This window comes from Geotrypetes seraphini, chromosome 1, assembly GCF_902459505.1.
Source record: "Geotrypetes seraphini chromosome 1, aGeoSer1.1, whole genome shotgun sequence".
Lineage (NCBI taxonomy): Eukaryota > Metazoa > Chordata > Amphibia > Gymnophiona > Dermophiidae > Geotrypetes > Geotrypetes seraphini.
Window position 1 is genome coordinate 466,777,271 of NC_047084.1, and position 14,865 is coordinate 466,792,135.

The following is a 14,865-nucleotide window of genomic DNA, read 5'->3' on the forward strand; positions in this document are numbered from 1 at the left end:
TCGGGTTTTCAGGATTTCCCCAATGAATATGTATGAGATCTATTAGCATACAATGAAAGCAGTGCATGCAAATAGATCTCATGCATATTCATTGGGGAAATCCTGAAAACCAGACTGGATTGCGGCCCTCGAGGACCGACATTGGACACCCCTGCCAATCCAATCAATTCATTCAAAACATTTGAAGCTTTCCCAATTTCCTTAAAATTCCACTCTAAAAGTCCAATGATTATGAGCACTATGAACGTTATCCACTATTCTATCTCATAGTACCAATGTTCATATAGTATGTCCTTCCTTCATTGGATTCTCAATTCTTCTCCATATGCGGTCTTCTGCAAATAGTTGATCAAATAAACTAGGAGAGAACAAAATCCCTGGAATCCCAGTGTACTGAGGAGTAGGTGGTGATCAACAATGTTGAAAGTTGTAGATAGATTGAGAAGGATGAGAATAAAGTACAGGTTTTTGGATATGGCCAAGTACTAGTCATTGGAGACTTTAGCAAGGGCTTGCAGTGGGAGAAAGCCTGATTGAAGTGTGTCAAGAACAGCTTGAGATGAAAGGAAGTCCAAACTGGTGGTGAACAGCTAGTTTAATTCCTTTTTGTCTGGGCAACAATTTCACTGATCTTTGAGCTAAGGGCCACCGCGTAAGCGGACTGCTGGGCACGATGGACCACTGGTCTCACCCAGCAGCAGCAAATCTTATGTTCTTATGACTGGAAGAATATTTCTTTTGGTGTACCTCAAGGTTCATCTCTATCTGACTTGATTTTCAGCATTTATACAACTCCTATTTGCAAAGCTCTGGGTTGTCTGGAAGTACTGTAAATTACCACCTTTATCTAATCTAATCTGAGATTTCTAAGTCATGTTATGCCTAGAAAGGTTTAAGGTGAATTACAATTTTAGAGATTTACATTAGTTCATGAGTTACAATTGAGACAACAAAAATGCAGAATGTAGAAGAAAATACAGGAACTAGGAGAACTGTGGGATAAAGGTGAGGTTCCAGTTGTAGTAAGGGTTGGTAAATAGTGCATTGCAATGAGAGATCCGGGTGAGGTACTTTGAGACTAGTCATCCACAAACTGGAAGAGTGGGCAAATAAATGGCAGATGAACTTCAATGTAGGGAAATGCAAGGTCATGCATATAGGGAAAAATGTTCAGCTACCAAATGGGGGGATTAGTACTAGAGGGAAGTAACCTTGAAAGAGACTCGGGTGTACTGGTAGACACAACAATGAAGTCAACAGCACAATGCGCAGCAGCCTCGAAGAAGGCAAACAGAATGCTGGGTATTATTAAGAAGGGTATTACAACCAGAACGAAGGAAGTCATCATGCCCCTGTACCGCGCGATGGTACGACCACATCTGGAGTACTATGTCCAATATTGGTCGCCGTACCTAAAGAAGGACATGGAGATACTTGAGAGGGTTCAGAGAAGAGCGACAAGAATGATAAAAGGTATGGAAAACCTTTCATACGCAGAGAGGCTAGAAAGGCTGGAGCTCTTCACCCTGGAGAAGCGAAGACTCAGAGGAGACATGATAGAGACTTACAAGATCATGAAGGGCATAGAGAAGGTAGAAAGGGACAGATTCTTCAGCCTATTGGGAACTACAAGAACAAGGGGGCACTCGGAGAAATTGAAAGGGGACAGGTTTAGAACCAATGCTAGGAAGTTTTTCTTCACTTAGAGGGTGGTGGACTCCTGGAATGCACTTCCGGAGGATGTGATAGGACAGAGCACATTAAGGGGATTCAAAGAGGAATTGGACAAGTTCCTGAAGGATACGGGAATTGAGGGATATAGATAGAGGTAGAGATAGGATCATGAAAGGGTATAGATAGAAGAAAAATGGGGATTAAAGGGTTTTAGACAAAGGATCACTTACAGGTCATGGACCTGATGGGCCGCTGCGGGAGCGGACTGCTGGGCACGATGGACCCCTGGTCTGACCCGGCAAAGGCAACTTCTTATGTTCTTATAGAGGAGAGTTTTAGGCTTTTTCCGGAATCTTAAGTAGTACAGTTCTGTCTTGATGTCACTTGGAAGGCTTTTCCAAGTTTTGAGGCCAAGATAAGTGAATATCAGGTTGAATATGCATTTGTATTTAACCCCTTTGGGTGATGGAAGGAGTAGTTGAAATGTCTGTTGTTTTCTGGATGATGAAGACCAGGAATTATTTAAGATATTTATAAGTGGTTCTGCAGAGCTTGCATATAGGATTTGGTACATAAAACATGATAATTTGAAGGTAATACAGGTGGTAGCGGGTAGCCAATGTAATTTTTTTGTAGTGAGCCTAACTGCAGTGTTTTGTATCATCTGTAGTTTGTGCAAAAAATAGTGCTGATGACATTCAATTTCTGATTCTTTAGCTTTTTTTGTCTTTTTGTTTGAGAATTCTGTATTCTTGGCTATCAGCAAACAAGTTCTGCTTAAATTTAGCAAAGATTGATTTTATATTTTCCAGTTCTTTTGAGGATGACATTCCAGCTTCCTTTTCCTTGAATAGGATTGATATTCCCATTTTGAACGAACTGAGCTACTTGAGGGTAACCTTAGGCTCATATTTGAAGTTACATTTGAAAGCAGTGGTTCAAAAAGTGTTTTTTTAACCTCAGGAGGTTACGACATCTACATGAATTTTTGAGATCTAACAACTTTCAAGCATTTTTTCCTTTATTTGATTATTGCAATGGACTCTTTCTTGGTATGCCTCAGAAATCATTGCAAGCTCTTTAAGTAGCCCAGAATGCTACAGCTTGATTGATATGTACCGTTTTTTCACGCATATAACGCGCGCGTTATACACAATTTTACAAACCATGTATAACCATGTGCGTTATATTCGTGAGCGCGTTATCCCCTTTTTTTTTTACATAGTTCCCCGCTGACGTCCGATTCACCCCCCCGCAGGACCGCTCGCACCCGCACCCCGAAGGGCCGCTCGCGCTCGAACACGCACCCGCACCCCCACCCCGAAGGACCGCTCGCACCCCCACAGCCTCCCCACCCCCCCCCATCATGTAGAAGTTTCCTACCGTCGTCCTGCTGCTTCCTCTGCCGGCGGTCCTGCCCCTTCTCTTAGCCCTGCGTCTACGCTGCTTCCTCTTCCAGCGGTCCCGCCCTTTCTCTGACATCAGAGAAAGGGCGGGACCACCGGAAGAAGAAGCAGCGTAGACGCAGGGCTAAGAGAAAGGGCAGGACCGCTGGCAGAGGAAGCAGCAGGACGACGGTAGGAAACTTCTACATGATGGGGGTGGGTGGGGAGGCTGTGGGGTGCGAGCGGTCCTTCGGGATGGGGTGCGAGCGGTCCTGCGGGGGGGGGGTGAATCGGACGTCGGGGGGGCGGACATCAGGCTTTCAGGGTGGGGACAGGACTTCAAGGGCGAAAGGAGAGTCGGGCAGCGACGGGAGAGTCGGGGCAGCATGCGCGGTATACAGGTGTGCGCGGTATATAAAAATTTATTTATAAATTACAGTTCCCTGCGCGCTATACCCGTGTGCACATTTACACGGGTGCGCGGTATATGAGTGAAAATACGGTAATAATCCTCGTTTTGCACATATTTCTCCTGTTTTGTCTCAACTTCATTGGTTACTGATCTATTGTAGAATTCATTTCAAGAGTCTGACATTGATCTTGAAAGCATTGCATGATGATATACTTTAGTGTATTTCCTCTGGTTTGAAAAATTACAATCCATCTCATCCTTTAAGATCTGCTAATAAGGGACTGCTAGAAATACCTTCTTTCAGATTTATCAAGCTTAACATCTACCACAAGTTTCTCTTTTGGATTGCGTATCTAACCTTATGGAATACTCCACCTGACACTGTACTAATGTGTGAGGCTGGATTTAATCGGGACTCTGTGTGAGATTTTTTCTGAAGCACTGCAAGCTCCCGGTTTGCTCGCTGTATGAAGCTAGCTGCTATGAGACCGGAGTGTGTACATTGGAGCCAATATCGTGTCTGGAAATACCCGGATGAACTGCTGCTGCAATTTTTCCCAGCTAAGTACTTGGCTTTTTTGTTTTGTGTTTTCTTTTTGTGTATTTTTTTTTTGGTTTAATTTTGTGGCACACTGCCGTGTGACTGTACACTGTTTACTGTATATATATTTCTCTACAGTCGGGTGGGGTTCAGGTTTTTCTCAGATTCTGTCTGAGTTTTTTAACTGAACTTTCTCCCCGATGTGTAAGAGGAGCCTATGATTAATGACCTGTTGCCTTGTTGGCTAAAAGTACCCAACTTGAAATTGTTTGTTCAGTCAGTGTGTCTGAGGCTCGTGTGATTAACTTTCTGAGTGCAGTGACAGTTCACAGGGTAGTGATTTTTTGTCTGAAATTTATATACTTGAGAAGCAAAAAACTGACAAAAATACCTTAAATATTTTGCGCAACTGTTTATAATGCTCTATCTTATTTTTTGACTCAAGCATTTCCTGGATGAGAAATTGACAGTGTAATTAGCCAGTATACTCAGGCGTATATTATATTTTTATGTTTACTTTGGAATTTGTAGTATTATGTTTTATTTTTTTTTGTAGATAATGTGAGACATAAATGATTTTAAATTTGCTGCAGTCACCATATACAGCATTAACACTGGTTGCAGGATTGATCTTTATGTTTTCTTTCTTGAAAAGGAGGTTTGCATTTACTTGACTACTCATGTGACTGGCAGATCTGTTTGTAAGAGAACAAGGTCTTATATAGGATCACAAGAATATCAGAGCTACTAACTATAATGGTGTCTCATTGTACTTCCTGCTCTGTACCTTGTGGAGGAGGGCGCTGCTGAGGTGGAGGTCCTTGCTGGGCAGTTGGTCCTGCTCTGGTTGGGGGAGGCTGACTCTGTGAGATAAGAGAAATAAAACATTGAGATTAAAGGTACAAATGAGGCACATTATGCAAGTCAACAAAGGAAAGGAAAGATACCTGAGGCTGCTGCATGGGCATAGAGCGCACTGGGGAAGGGGATGAAGTACGCGGTAGGGCCTGGCTCATCTTATTGACTACAAGATCAACAATCAACTGTCGATCTTCATCTTGGTGTTCCCCAATCAAGGGCATGGCTGAGCCCACAACCTTGGGGAGAGAAAGAGGAAAGATATTCAGTGAAAAACTCGCTCGCCAACAACCCCTGCTATTCTAGCTTTTAACCACAATACACCGCACATCTCCACGTTTCCAAGTTTGTTCATTATTTGATATACTATACCATTGGTAAATATCATCTGGGCTGTTTACATTTACATATACAAGTCTCTCTTCATGTTTGTGGGAGCTCCCTCGCGAATATTAAAGAATTGTGAATAACTTTAGGGCCCCCATTCTGACTCCTTCCCACCTCCCATACCCATCCACAGCTTACCTTTAAAGCCCTGGTTGTCCAGCAGTGAAGTGGGACATTAGCGATCTTCCTACTCTCCTGCCCCTTGCAGATCCACTATAAAAAAATGGCTGCCTTAAGTTCCCGTGTCGGTCTTGCAAGACTGCGGGAACTCATGAGACCGGCGTGGGAATTTGAGGCAACCATTTTTTATAGCGGATCTGCACGGGGCAGGAGCATAGAAAGATCACTCCTGCTCCTCTTCACCGCTAGACATTAATGGTAAATTGCGGAAGCAGGAGGGAGGCTGCTTGTTTTGAGACTTGCGAATAACCGATTTTGCAAATCCCAAAACTGTGAATATGGAGGAACAGCTGTAATTGCAATCACAAAATCCTGTACTCTGATGCTGCAATCTCCTGCCTACACTCTACTGCCAAGAAAAGGTCCACAACCTCTAGATTCCCTTCCCCTCATATACACACCGAGTTCTGTCAGTGTACCCTCTGCTATTCCAGTACCAAAACACACAGTTCTGACAATATAATATCACAGAATTAAAAGTTGAATAGTTTAAGTAGAAATAGAAACTTGTGCAATAAAGCAAAGTTACTAACCTGTAACAGATGTTCTCCAAAGATAGCAAAATGAATATCCACATTGATGAGTTTGATGTAATTGATGCAGAGACACTCCTCAGCGTTCTAAATCTAGAAGCTTTTAGAAACGAGCTACCATGCATGCACTCATGTCTTCTTGCCTGCTGTCACCAGCCAGTGTTCCCTCTAAGCGGGCGGGTGTTGTGAGCAAACTTTTTTCACTGTGAGCTAAAAATATCGGGCGCCAGCAAGTTATGAGCCAAATAAATATGTTGCTTTCTACCACAGAACTTCCTTACGTTTGTATGGAATCTATCCCCTTTCAACTTTAGAGAGTGCCCTCTCGTTCTCCCTGCCTTAGCTACTAAGTCTATTCCCTTCAGTACCTTGAATGTTTCTATCATGTCCCCTCTCAATCTCCTCTGCTCAAGGGAGAAGAGGCCCAGTTTCTCTAATCTTTCGCTGTACGGCAACTCCTCCAGCCCCTTAACCATTTTAGTTGCTCTTCTCTGGATCCTTTCGAGTAGTACCGTGTCCTTCTTAAAGTACCAGTGCTGGACGCAGTACTCCAGGTGAGGGCGTACCATGGCCCGGTACAGCAGCATGATAACCTTCTCTGTCTCTTCAGTCCAGCATCTGCCCCTTCCATTCACTGTCTGTCTTTCCCTGCCATCTCTCCTCCTGCCCCCCCCCACCCCCCAATTTGGTCTAGCATCCATCATCTTCCTTCTGTTCCCCTCATGGTCTGGCATCTCTATCCTTCCCTCCCCCCTGTGGTTTTTAGCATATCTCTCTTCTCATTTCCTCCACTCAGATCTGATCATTCTCTGCTCTCTCTTCCCTTTTCTTCTCTGGTCTTCCTTCTCTATTTTCTGCCTCCATATAAATTAAATTCTTTCTTACTATTTAGTCCCGTTTCCCTCTTTTCACTGTGTCTACACACAGCTTGTCACCCCTTTCCCTCACCCCTCCATTATCTTACTATTTTCTTCCCCCTTTATTTATCTCCTCCTTCCATCCAGTATGTGTTCTTTCCCCACTTCCATTCAGCATCTGCTCTCCCTTCTCAACTGACATCCATCTGCCTTCTGCTCTCTCTCCCTTCTTATCACTTCCATCATCTGTCCCCTTCTCTCTCTCTCTCATCTCCTCCATTCCATCATCTGCCCCTTCTCTCTCTCTCTCTCTCCCCCCTCCCCCAACTTCCATCATCTGCCCCTCTTCCCCTCACCTTTGTGGGTCACTTTCTTTCCCCTGAGGGTGGCTCATGTCACAGGGGAAGCTTTGGCCGAGCAGAACCGCTTGATTGACAGTGGAACTTACTTGATTGATGTCGATGCTGGGGCCCGTTGCCGTTTGAAGGAAAAAAAAAAAGGTGGAAAAAAGGAACCTGTAAAGGCGAGAGGAAGGGAAACCTCCAGGACAGCTGCTTTTTGCCCTCCTTCAGCGGCCCAAGAGTTCAGACCAGCAGCGGCAGCTCTGTATGCTTTTAACTTCGGCACAGAGCTGCCCCTAATCAATAGTTTAGCGCGATTTCATGAGGCAGCCTCGGGGCCTTTGATAGCCGGCCCGCTTCGATGATGCGATGTGGGCCGGCCTAGCAAAGGCCCCGAGGCTGCCTTATGAAACCGCGCTAAACTATTGATTAGGGGCAGCTCTGTGCCGAAGTTAAAAGCATACACAGCTGCCGCTGCTGGTCTGGAGGTGCGGAGACAAGGCAGGAGGCAAACGCGGTGGAAGGCAGGAGTCCCGGCGAAGGCAGGAGTCCCGGCACAGCGACTGCAACAGGAAGTTGCAAGTCAGCTGACGCCGGCCTTTCGTTGCGGCGGGGACCGAATCCTTTGCGGACCGGCAAGATTTTGTTTGCGGACCGGCGGTTGAAGAACTGTGCTCTACACTGTGTGCGCTGTGACGAGAAACTTGTGCGCTGCGAGGTAATATTTTGTGCGCCAGCGCACCCCAGCGCAGCTTAGCGGGAACACTGGAAACTTTCACCACATGGGGCTAATTAGTCTAACATAAAAGCTGATAGAATGGAACTCCAAGAGGAGGTAGGAGAGGCAGTGTGGATATTCATTCTGCTGTCCTAAAAAAAAAAAAAAAGCAATGCTACTCACCTATTGCAGGTGTTCTCACTTTTAACTCACCATTGCTCCAGGTACAAAATAAGTACCTCAGTTTATATATTCACATCTCATTACTGTCTGGAATTTAATTCTAGATGGGACGGTCACTTTGGCCAAGCAGTATTGTAAAATTTATTTTCTTAATGGCCAACATTCCCTCCATCCCATTCTAGTAAGCTAGGGAGTCCCACATGTGAGAATATGCTGCCTGCTTGTTTTGGGATAAAGCACAGTTATTTACCGTAACAGGTGTTATCCGGGGACAGCAGGCAGATATTCTCACAACCCAGCCACCTCCCCTGGGAAGTGCTACACCTGCAAATAAAGGGTCAGCAAGTAAGTCATCCGCATCAGAATTCCCCAGGTCAGGGTCAAGCAGTTCAAGCACAGTGGCAGGGTGAACTGAAGATATGTCCAAAGGAGTAACAGCACTGAGAGACACTGTGGAGGCAGATTGGGACTGCGCAGGGAGAGAGCACCGGTTCTGAAATGCGGCCCACAAAATTTCAAAAATTCAGAAAATTATCTGGCTCCAGGGGCAAAATGTCACCCTAAGTGGACCAAAGGATGTGTAAGGGATGGGAGGAGGCGTGATGACACAGCTGGCACCCTGTGAGACCGAGTCTCATAAGGGTGCCTAACAGCCTGTGTTCGACCCCTGATTAACAGGTGGTGAGACCATGTCAGGGACGGCCCTGAGCTCCAGAGAAAACTGTGAAGGTTAGCTAACTGATACCCACTGGGAATTGCCTGTCAGCTACAGACTGAAGTCCGTGACTTCTCATGCAGGCAGAGCTTCAAAATCGCTCCAAGCACTAATTTTCCTGAAAAGGGAACAAAATTACATTGAATTAAAATAATAAAATGGGGAGAGCAGAACAAACACTTCTGCAGGAAAGAAAGAACTGAAGGTGGAGCTAGAGAGCCCAGTGAAGTACAACAGGGGCAGAGTGAAAAATCCAGAGTGGATTCCTTCTACAGCAGCGGTAATGGGGAAATAACCTTACTGTCTAGAATCTCACCTATTGCACTTATTACTGGCTTAGACACATTTGTTCAATCAGTAAGAGCTTAGATTTTGATTCCATTCATACACTAATCCATATCTTCGTAATTTTGAGAATAGACTACTACAATTATATATATTGTGGGATTAATGCAGTATAATTGTGTAGATTGCAGACATTGCAAAATTCAACAGCCAGACTTCTTTACAATGCTAAAGCTTATGGTCATGTAACTCCACTGTTGATAAGTTTACACTGGTTGCCCATACAATATGGCTAAAATTTAAAATTCTCTGCTTGACTTTTCAAAGCCACTCCATCTAGCAGCTATAACCATTCCATACACTCCATCATGCGCATTACGCTCATTAGATTCACAGAGGTTAGTATTTCCCTCATCTAAAGTGGCCCGTTATGAAATTACTTGTAATTCTGCGTTTTTTTTTCTTTGTTTTTTTTTCCATTATTTTTTATTTTCAAATTTTACATAAAGTGTACAAAATATTAAAATACAATTGATAAATACATAGTATCACTTTTATATCTAATACATTATATATCTAAATTTGATTTTCCCCCTCTCCCTCCCCCCACCCTTTTATTACTTTAATATAATATTTTTAATTTTCAAATTTTACATAAAATGTATAAAATATTAAATTACAATTGATAAATACACAATATCATTTTTATATCTAATACATCATATTCTAAATATATTTATATCCCCTCTCCCTCCCCCCACCCTTTTATTATTTTTTTTTCTTTTTATCTCGATTCTTATGGATAATCTACTACAAGTTATTCATAATTAATTTTCATTTCATAAATTTAAGTCTTCATTAAAAGTTCACTTTTTTAAATCTGGCATAAAACCTACCCTTATTCCTGGTTGAGAGGAGGTGACTGTTTTCTGGAGACCACTTAGAAGTTTTTAAATCAATGTTTAACCATTTTTATCTTTCTCTTTCTCTCTTGAATAGTAAGATTAGGTCTTTCCAATTAACTATGGTGTTCTTTTCTTAACTTGAGGATTTTTTAAAATGTTTTGTAAGCTGCATTGACCTATTATAAATTGTGGGGTTCCAAATTTTAATAAATATAAACATAATTCACTCTATGAGTCTGTCTCCTTTCCATCTCCTCTTTCTCTTCCATCTCTTCTCACTCTTTGTTGCCCTCCTCCCCTTAACTCTCATTGTTCTCTTTTCTCCTTTCCACCTCCCCCTTTCAATTATTTTATCCATCAGCTTCATACCTGTTCCATTCAGCTTTTAACCACCCCCTCAAAAGAAATCGCAAGACCTGGCTCACACCACTTACTCTGTCTCCCACCCCATAAGACTCAACACCATCATGCAGATGATAGGACTTTCTGTCTCTATAAAGGCCACTACTGAGAAAGCCCACCTCTTACAGTTAAAATTAACTGCTTCTTTTCATGCCAGCGATGCAACATATTTCCTACCTATGTGGCTAGAAGTGATTCAGTCTATCTCTTCCCTGGCTGCACAGACCAGGAAGCCTTTCTGCACCTTAGTGGTACAGCCCGGCCAATACTGCCAGCATTTCAGCCACATGGCCCAGCTGACACTGTTTCTACTCATTTCTCTGGTAGACTGTGATAACATCTGCTTCTTTCTAGACCATATTAGACCATGCATGCACCAGTACCAGGACACAAAGAAGCATTTCTCGTACCTCAATGATGTGGTCAATTCCATCTTTCCCATGCAAGGCTTCCACAGCACATATATCCAAACCTCCAAAAATATCAGAGCAAGTATCTACCCAGAGTTTGTACCTGGAAAGAAAAAAAAAAGCATTGATGCTAAGGAATGGGAAAAGCTAAAAGAGTCATATTTGTTGTAGTAAATGAAGTGATAAGCAAATTATAAATCTCTGGGAATCCGAGATCTGTACTCTGGAAAAAAAAATGGGGAAAAAAGCAATCTTTCATAATGATCTTGAAATTTCTAATTATAAGGGTAATTTGCCAGTGAACTACTCCTGATAATCTCCAATCTTCACCTTCAAACTCTTGGTAGTTTTAGGAAGGCTGTAAGACTAAATGAGTGCTTTATCCATTCCTACAAAGCACAAACAAAATGTTTGCAGTTTTATTTCATTAAGATGTCCTTCAGTCACCGGGAAGAGAGCTACCACACATAAAAATTACAAACAGGCAAAACTGAAATTAGTACAAAGAAAGGTGAAATTACCAGGGGGTGATGAAAAGTTCTCAGCCCAACCAACTTCCTAAATCTGACGTTATTTTGTCACCGTAGCTGAAAAGAGTGTTATTTTAGTTTTGTAAAGTGCCAATCTGCAAACTCTTATGAAATAAACTAAAACAACACTCTTTTTCAGCTACGGTGGTAAAATATCACCAGATTTAGGAAGTTGGTTGGGCCAGGAATTTTTCAGCATCCTCTCGTTCATTTCTTTCCTTGAATCCTGCTAGACAAGTGCATTTCATCCATAGGAACCAACTTTTGAAAATGACTGGGGGTGCTGAACTCATAACTAGAGTGACACGGTGAAAAAATTGGTCCCCGTCACCGCCCCGTCCCCGTCTCACCATCCCCGTCACCGCCCCGTCCCCGTCTCACCATCCCCGTCACCGCCCTGTCCCCGTCTCACCATCCTCTTCACCGCCCCGTCACCGCCACTGCCACCCCATTCACCGCCACTGCAATCCCATTCACTTTTCTTTATTTACGTATAAAGGAAACATTCTTTAAAACTTTAAAACTTAGTTAAATATTAGTTAATAACTATACAAAAACAAAACACGCAGAGAAAAAATTAATTAATATAAATTCCCTGACTTCCCTGCACTGTCCCCCCTTGAAGGTCTGTCCCCATCCTGAAAGCCTGATGCCCCCCCCCGACGTCCGATACATCCCTCCCCCCGAAGGACCGCCGACTCCCCAACAATATCGGGCCAGGAGGGAGCCCAAATCCTCCTGGCCACGGCGACCCCCTAACCCCACCCCGCACTACATTACGGGCAGGAGGGATCCCTCCCAGGCCCTCCTGCCCTCGACGCAAACCCCCCTCCCCCCAACGACCGCCCCCCCCCAGCTTCAAAATGATGCCTGAAGTTACCTTGGGGGTTCTGAGCACTATTAATTTTAATTTATTACAGCACTCCAGAAATATTTTTCTAATTGTTTTAACTTGGAAAAGCGAACCAGGATTGTCTTAATGAAAGGCTTATGTTCTGCACTGCAGCCCTCCTGCCCTCGACGCAACCCCCCCTCCCCCCAACGACCCCCCCCCCCAGCCGACCCGCGCCCCCCCTGGCGACCCCCCCACCCCCCTTCCCCGTACCTTTGGTAGTTGGCCGGACAGACGGGAGCCAAAATCGCCTGTCCGGCAGGCAGCCAACGAAGGAATGAGGCCGGATTGGCCCATCCATCCTAAAGCTCCGCCTACTGGTGGGGCCTAAGGCGCGTGGGCCAATCAGAATAGGCCCTGGAGCCTTAGGTCCCACCTGGGGGCGCGGCCTAAGGCACATGGTCGGGTTGGGCCCATGTGCCTCAGGCCGCGCCCCCAGGTGGGACCTAAGGCTCCAGGGCCTATTCTGATTGGCCCACGCGCCTTAGGCCCCACCAGTAGGCGGAGCTTTAGGATGGATGGGCCAATCCGGCCTCATTCCTTCGTTGGCTGCCTGCCGGACAGGCGGGATTTGGCTCCTGTCTGTCCGGCCAACTACCAAAGGTACGGGGAAGGGGGGTGGGGGGGTCGTGGGGGTCGCCAGGGGGGTCGCGGGTCGGCTGGGGGGGCGGTCGGGGGTCCTTGGGGGGGGCGGTCGTTGGGGGGGGGGGGGGTTTGCGTCGAGGGCAGGAGGGCCTGGGATCCCTCCTGCCCGTAATGTAGTGCGGAGTGGGGTTAGGGGGTCGCCGTGGCCAGGAGGGTTTGGGCTCCCTTCTGGCCCGATATTGTCGGGAAGTCGGCGGTCCTTCGGGGTGGGGGTGCGAGTGGTCCTGCCGGGGGGGGGATGTATCGGACGTCGGGGAGTCGGCCGGGCAAGAGGGCTTGGGCTCCCTCTTGCTCCGATCGCGGGTGCGGGTGGGAGCGCGTGCGAGCGGTCGTTCGGGGTGGGGGTGCGAGCGGTCCTGCTGGGGGGGTGAATCGGGCGTCGGGCGGTAAATAGCGGTTCCTAGAAGGGGGTACATTGGCCCGCGGGGACAAACCTGTTCACCGTTTCCGCGGTCGGTGAATGGCCTTGTCCCCGTCACCGCAGCGACTGCTAGTTTTCTTCCCCGTTTTCGGCGGTGACCCGCGGCTTAAATGCGGTGGCCGCGGGTAAACCGTCACCGTGTCATTCTCTACTCATAACTCCAAACAAATTTTCCTGCAAAGGAAATAAAAAAGGAAAAATAAAATAGTGGTGTATGTAAATATCAAGAACAGAGCAGGTAATGTGGACAAATCAAAAGCTAGAGTTCTGCCACTCTCTCCTCCCACTGGCAGCTTGTCAGCATCATACTCTCTTTCTTTCCATTCATAGCATTTTTCTCCAACCAGTCTCTCTCTTCCCTCAGCCTATGGTACTTTGTGTGTCTAAGTGCTTTGAAAATGAGCCCCTAAATCTCCCACTCAGTGATTCTTCGGCTCACTCATTTATGGGGAGAGGCTGGTAGATTTGAATCAGGAGCACAAAAATCTAAAACAACATCGCCACAGACCATTAATTAGCTAGCGATTCCTGCACTCTCATACAGCTCTGGAATATACACTGGCCTCTTAAAGACCTTGAAAAACTTGATGTGCAAACAAGAAAACTCCTTCATGCCCACAAGATCATTTATAAGAATCAGTGTATTCCAAGACTGTACATTCCCAGAGCTGAAGGAGGAATGAGTCTCACAGAAAACATCATACTTATCAAGCTGTTATCAAAGGCCTCCAGGCTTACTTAACTGCATTGTCAGATCCAAATGCACAAAAGGTGTTGAGATATGAAAGAAAACTTCCAGAATCCATTTCCATCATTAAATTTGGACAAGTTTTCTGACATGTGGAAGGTATGAGTGAAAATCCACCGGAACCAAAAGGGAAGGAAGCAGAAGAATTTGCAAAGGAAGAGAGAAAACCTCTTCAAGAAATTAGATTAGCAGGTGAGAAACAAGAAGTGGCAAATGCATAAGTACAGCAGGAAATACAAAGTCTTACTCCAGGAACCATTCATTGATCAACACTGGACACATGAATGGTTAAGGGGAGGTGAACTGGAACTCAAGAATGAGCAATTGATGGTTGCAGCCCAAGAGAGTGGGTTATAAACAAAATGATTTAGAGCAAGCATAGAAAAACTGGTGCCCCAGACATCTGTAGATTCTATAAGAAAGAGTTGGCTGTGAAGTTCTAATGGCAGAAATTATGTATACAGAAAGGCACAAGATGGCATAACTAATCCACTAGAATCTTTGTAAACACTACATCACTGTGTCAGAAAAGCATTGGGATCATGACCCTAAGAGAATCATAGAGAATAAAAAGGTTATGATCTCCTCAGACATCCCCATTTTGACAAATAACAAGTTGAGTGCCAGGAAATCAGACAAAGTGGTGAAAGAAAGACACCAGAACAACATTGATTATAAAGGTGTCATTTCCAAGCAACTACTCTGGTAGAATGATTCAGAAATATTTCCCATTATTTTGGGTGCCACAGTCTGGTTAAAAAGAAATTTCAAGTGCACCTGGATAAATTGCCTATAAACTTAATATCTTACGAACTCCAGAAAGAAGGTCTCTTTAGTGCAATA

At 44.9% G+C, this 14,865-nt stretch overlaps 1 protein-coding gene across 1 annotated transcript in view; it reads right to left on the minus strand.

Annotated features, from left to right (window-relative positions):
* SYN1 (synapsin I) overlaps positions 1–14,865 on the minus strand; it is a 299,454-nt gene that overhangs the window by 24,183 nt on the left and 260,406 nt on the right. The window contains 3 exon segments of the mRNA XM_033924145.1: positions 4,800–4,875; positions 4,960–5,109; positions 10,787–10,889. Of these exon segments, the coding sequence (XP_033780036.1) occupies positions 4,800–4,875; positions 4,960–5,109; positions 10,787–10,889 (329 nt within the window).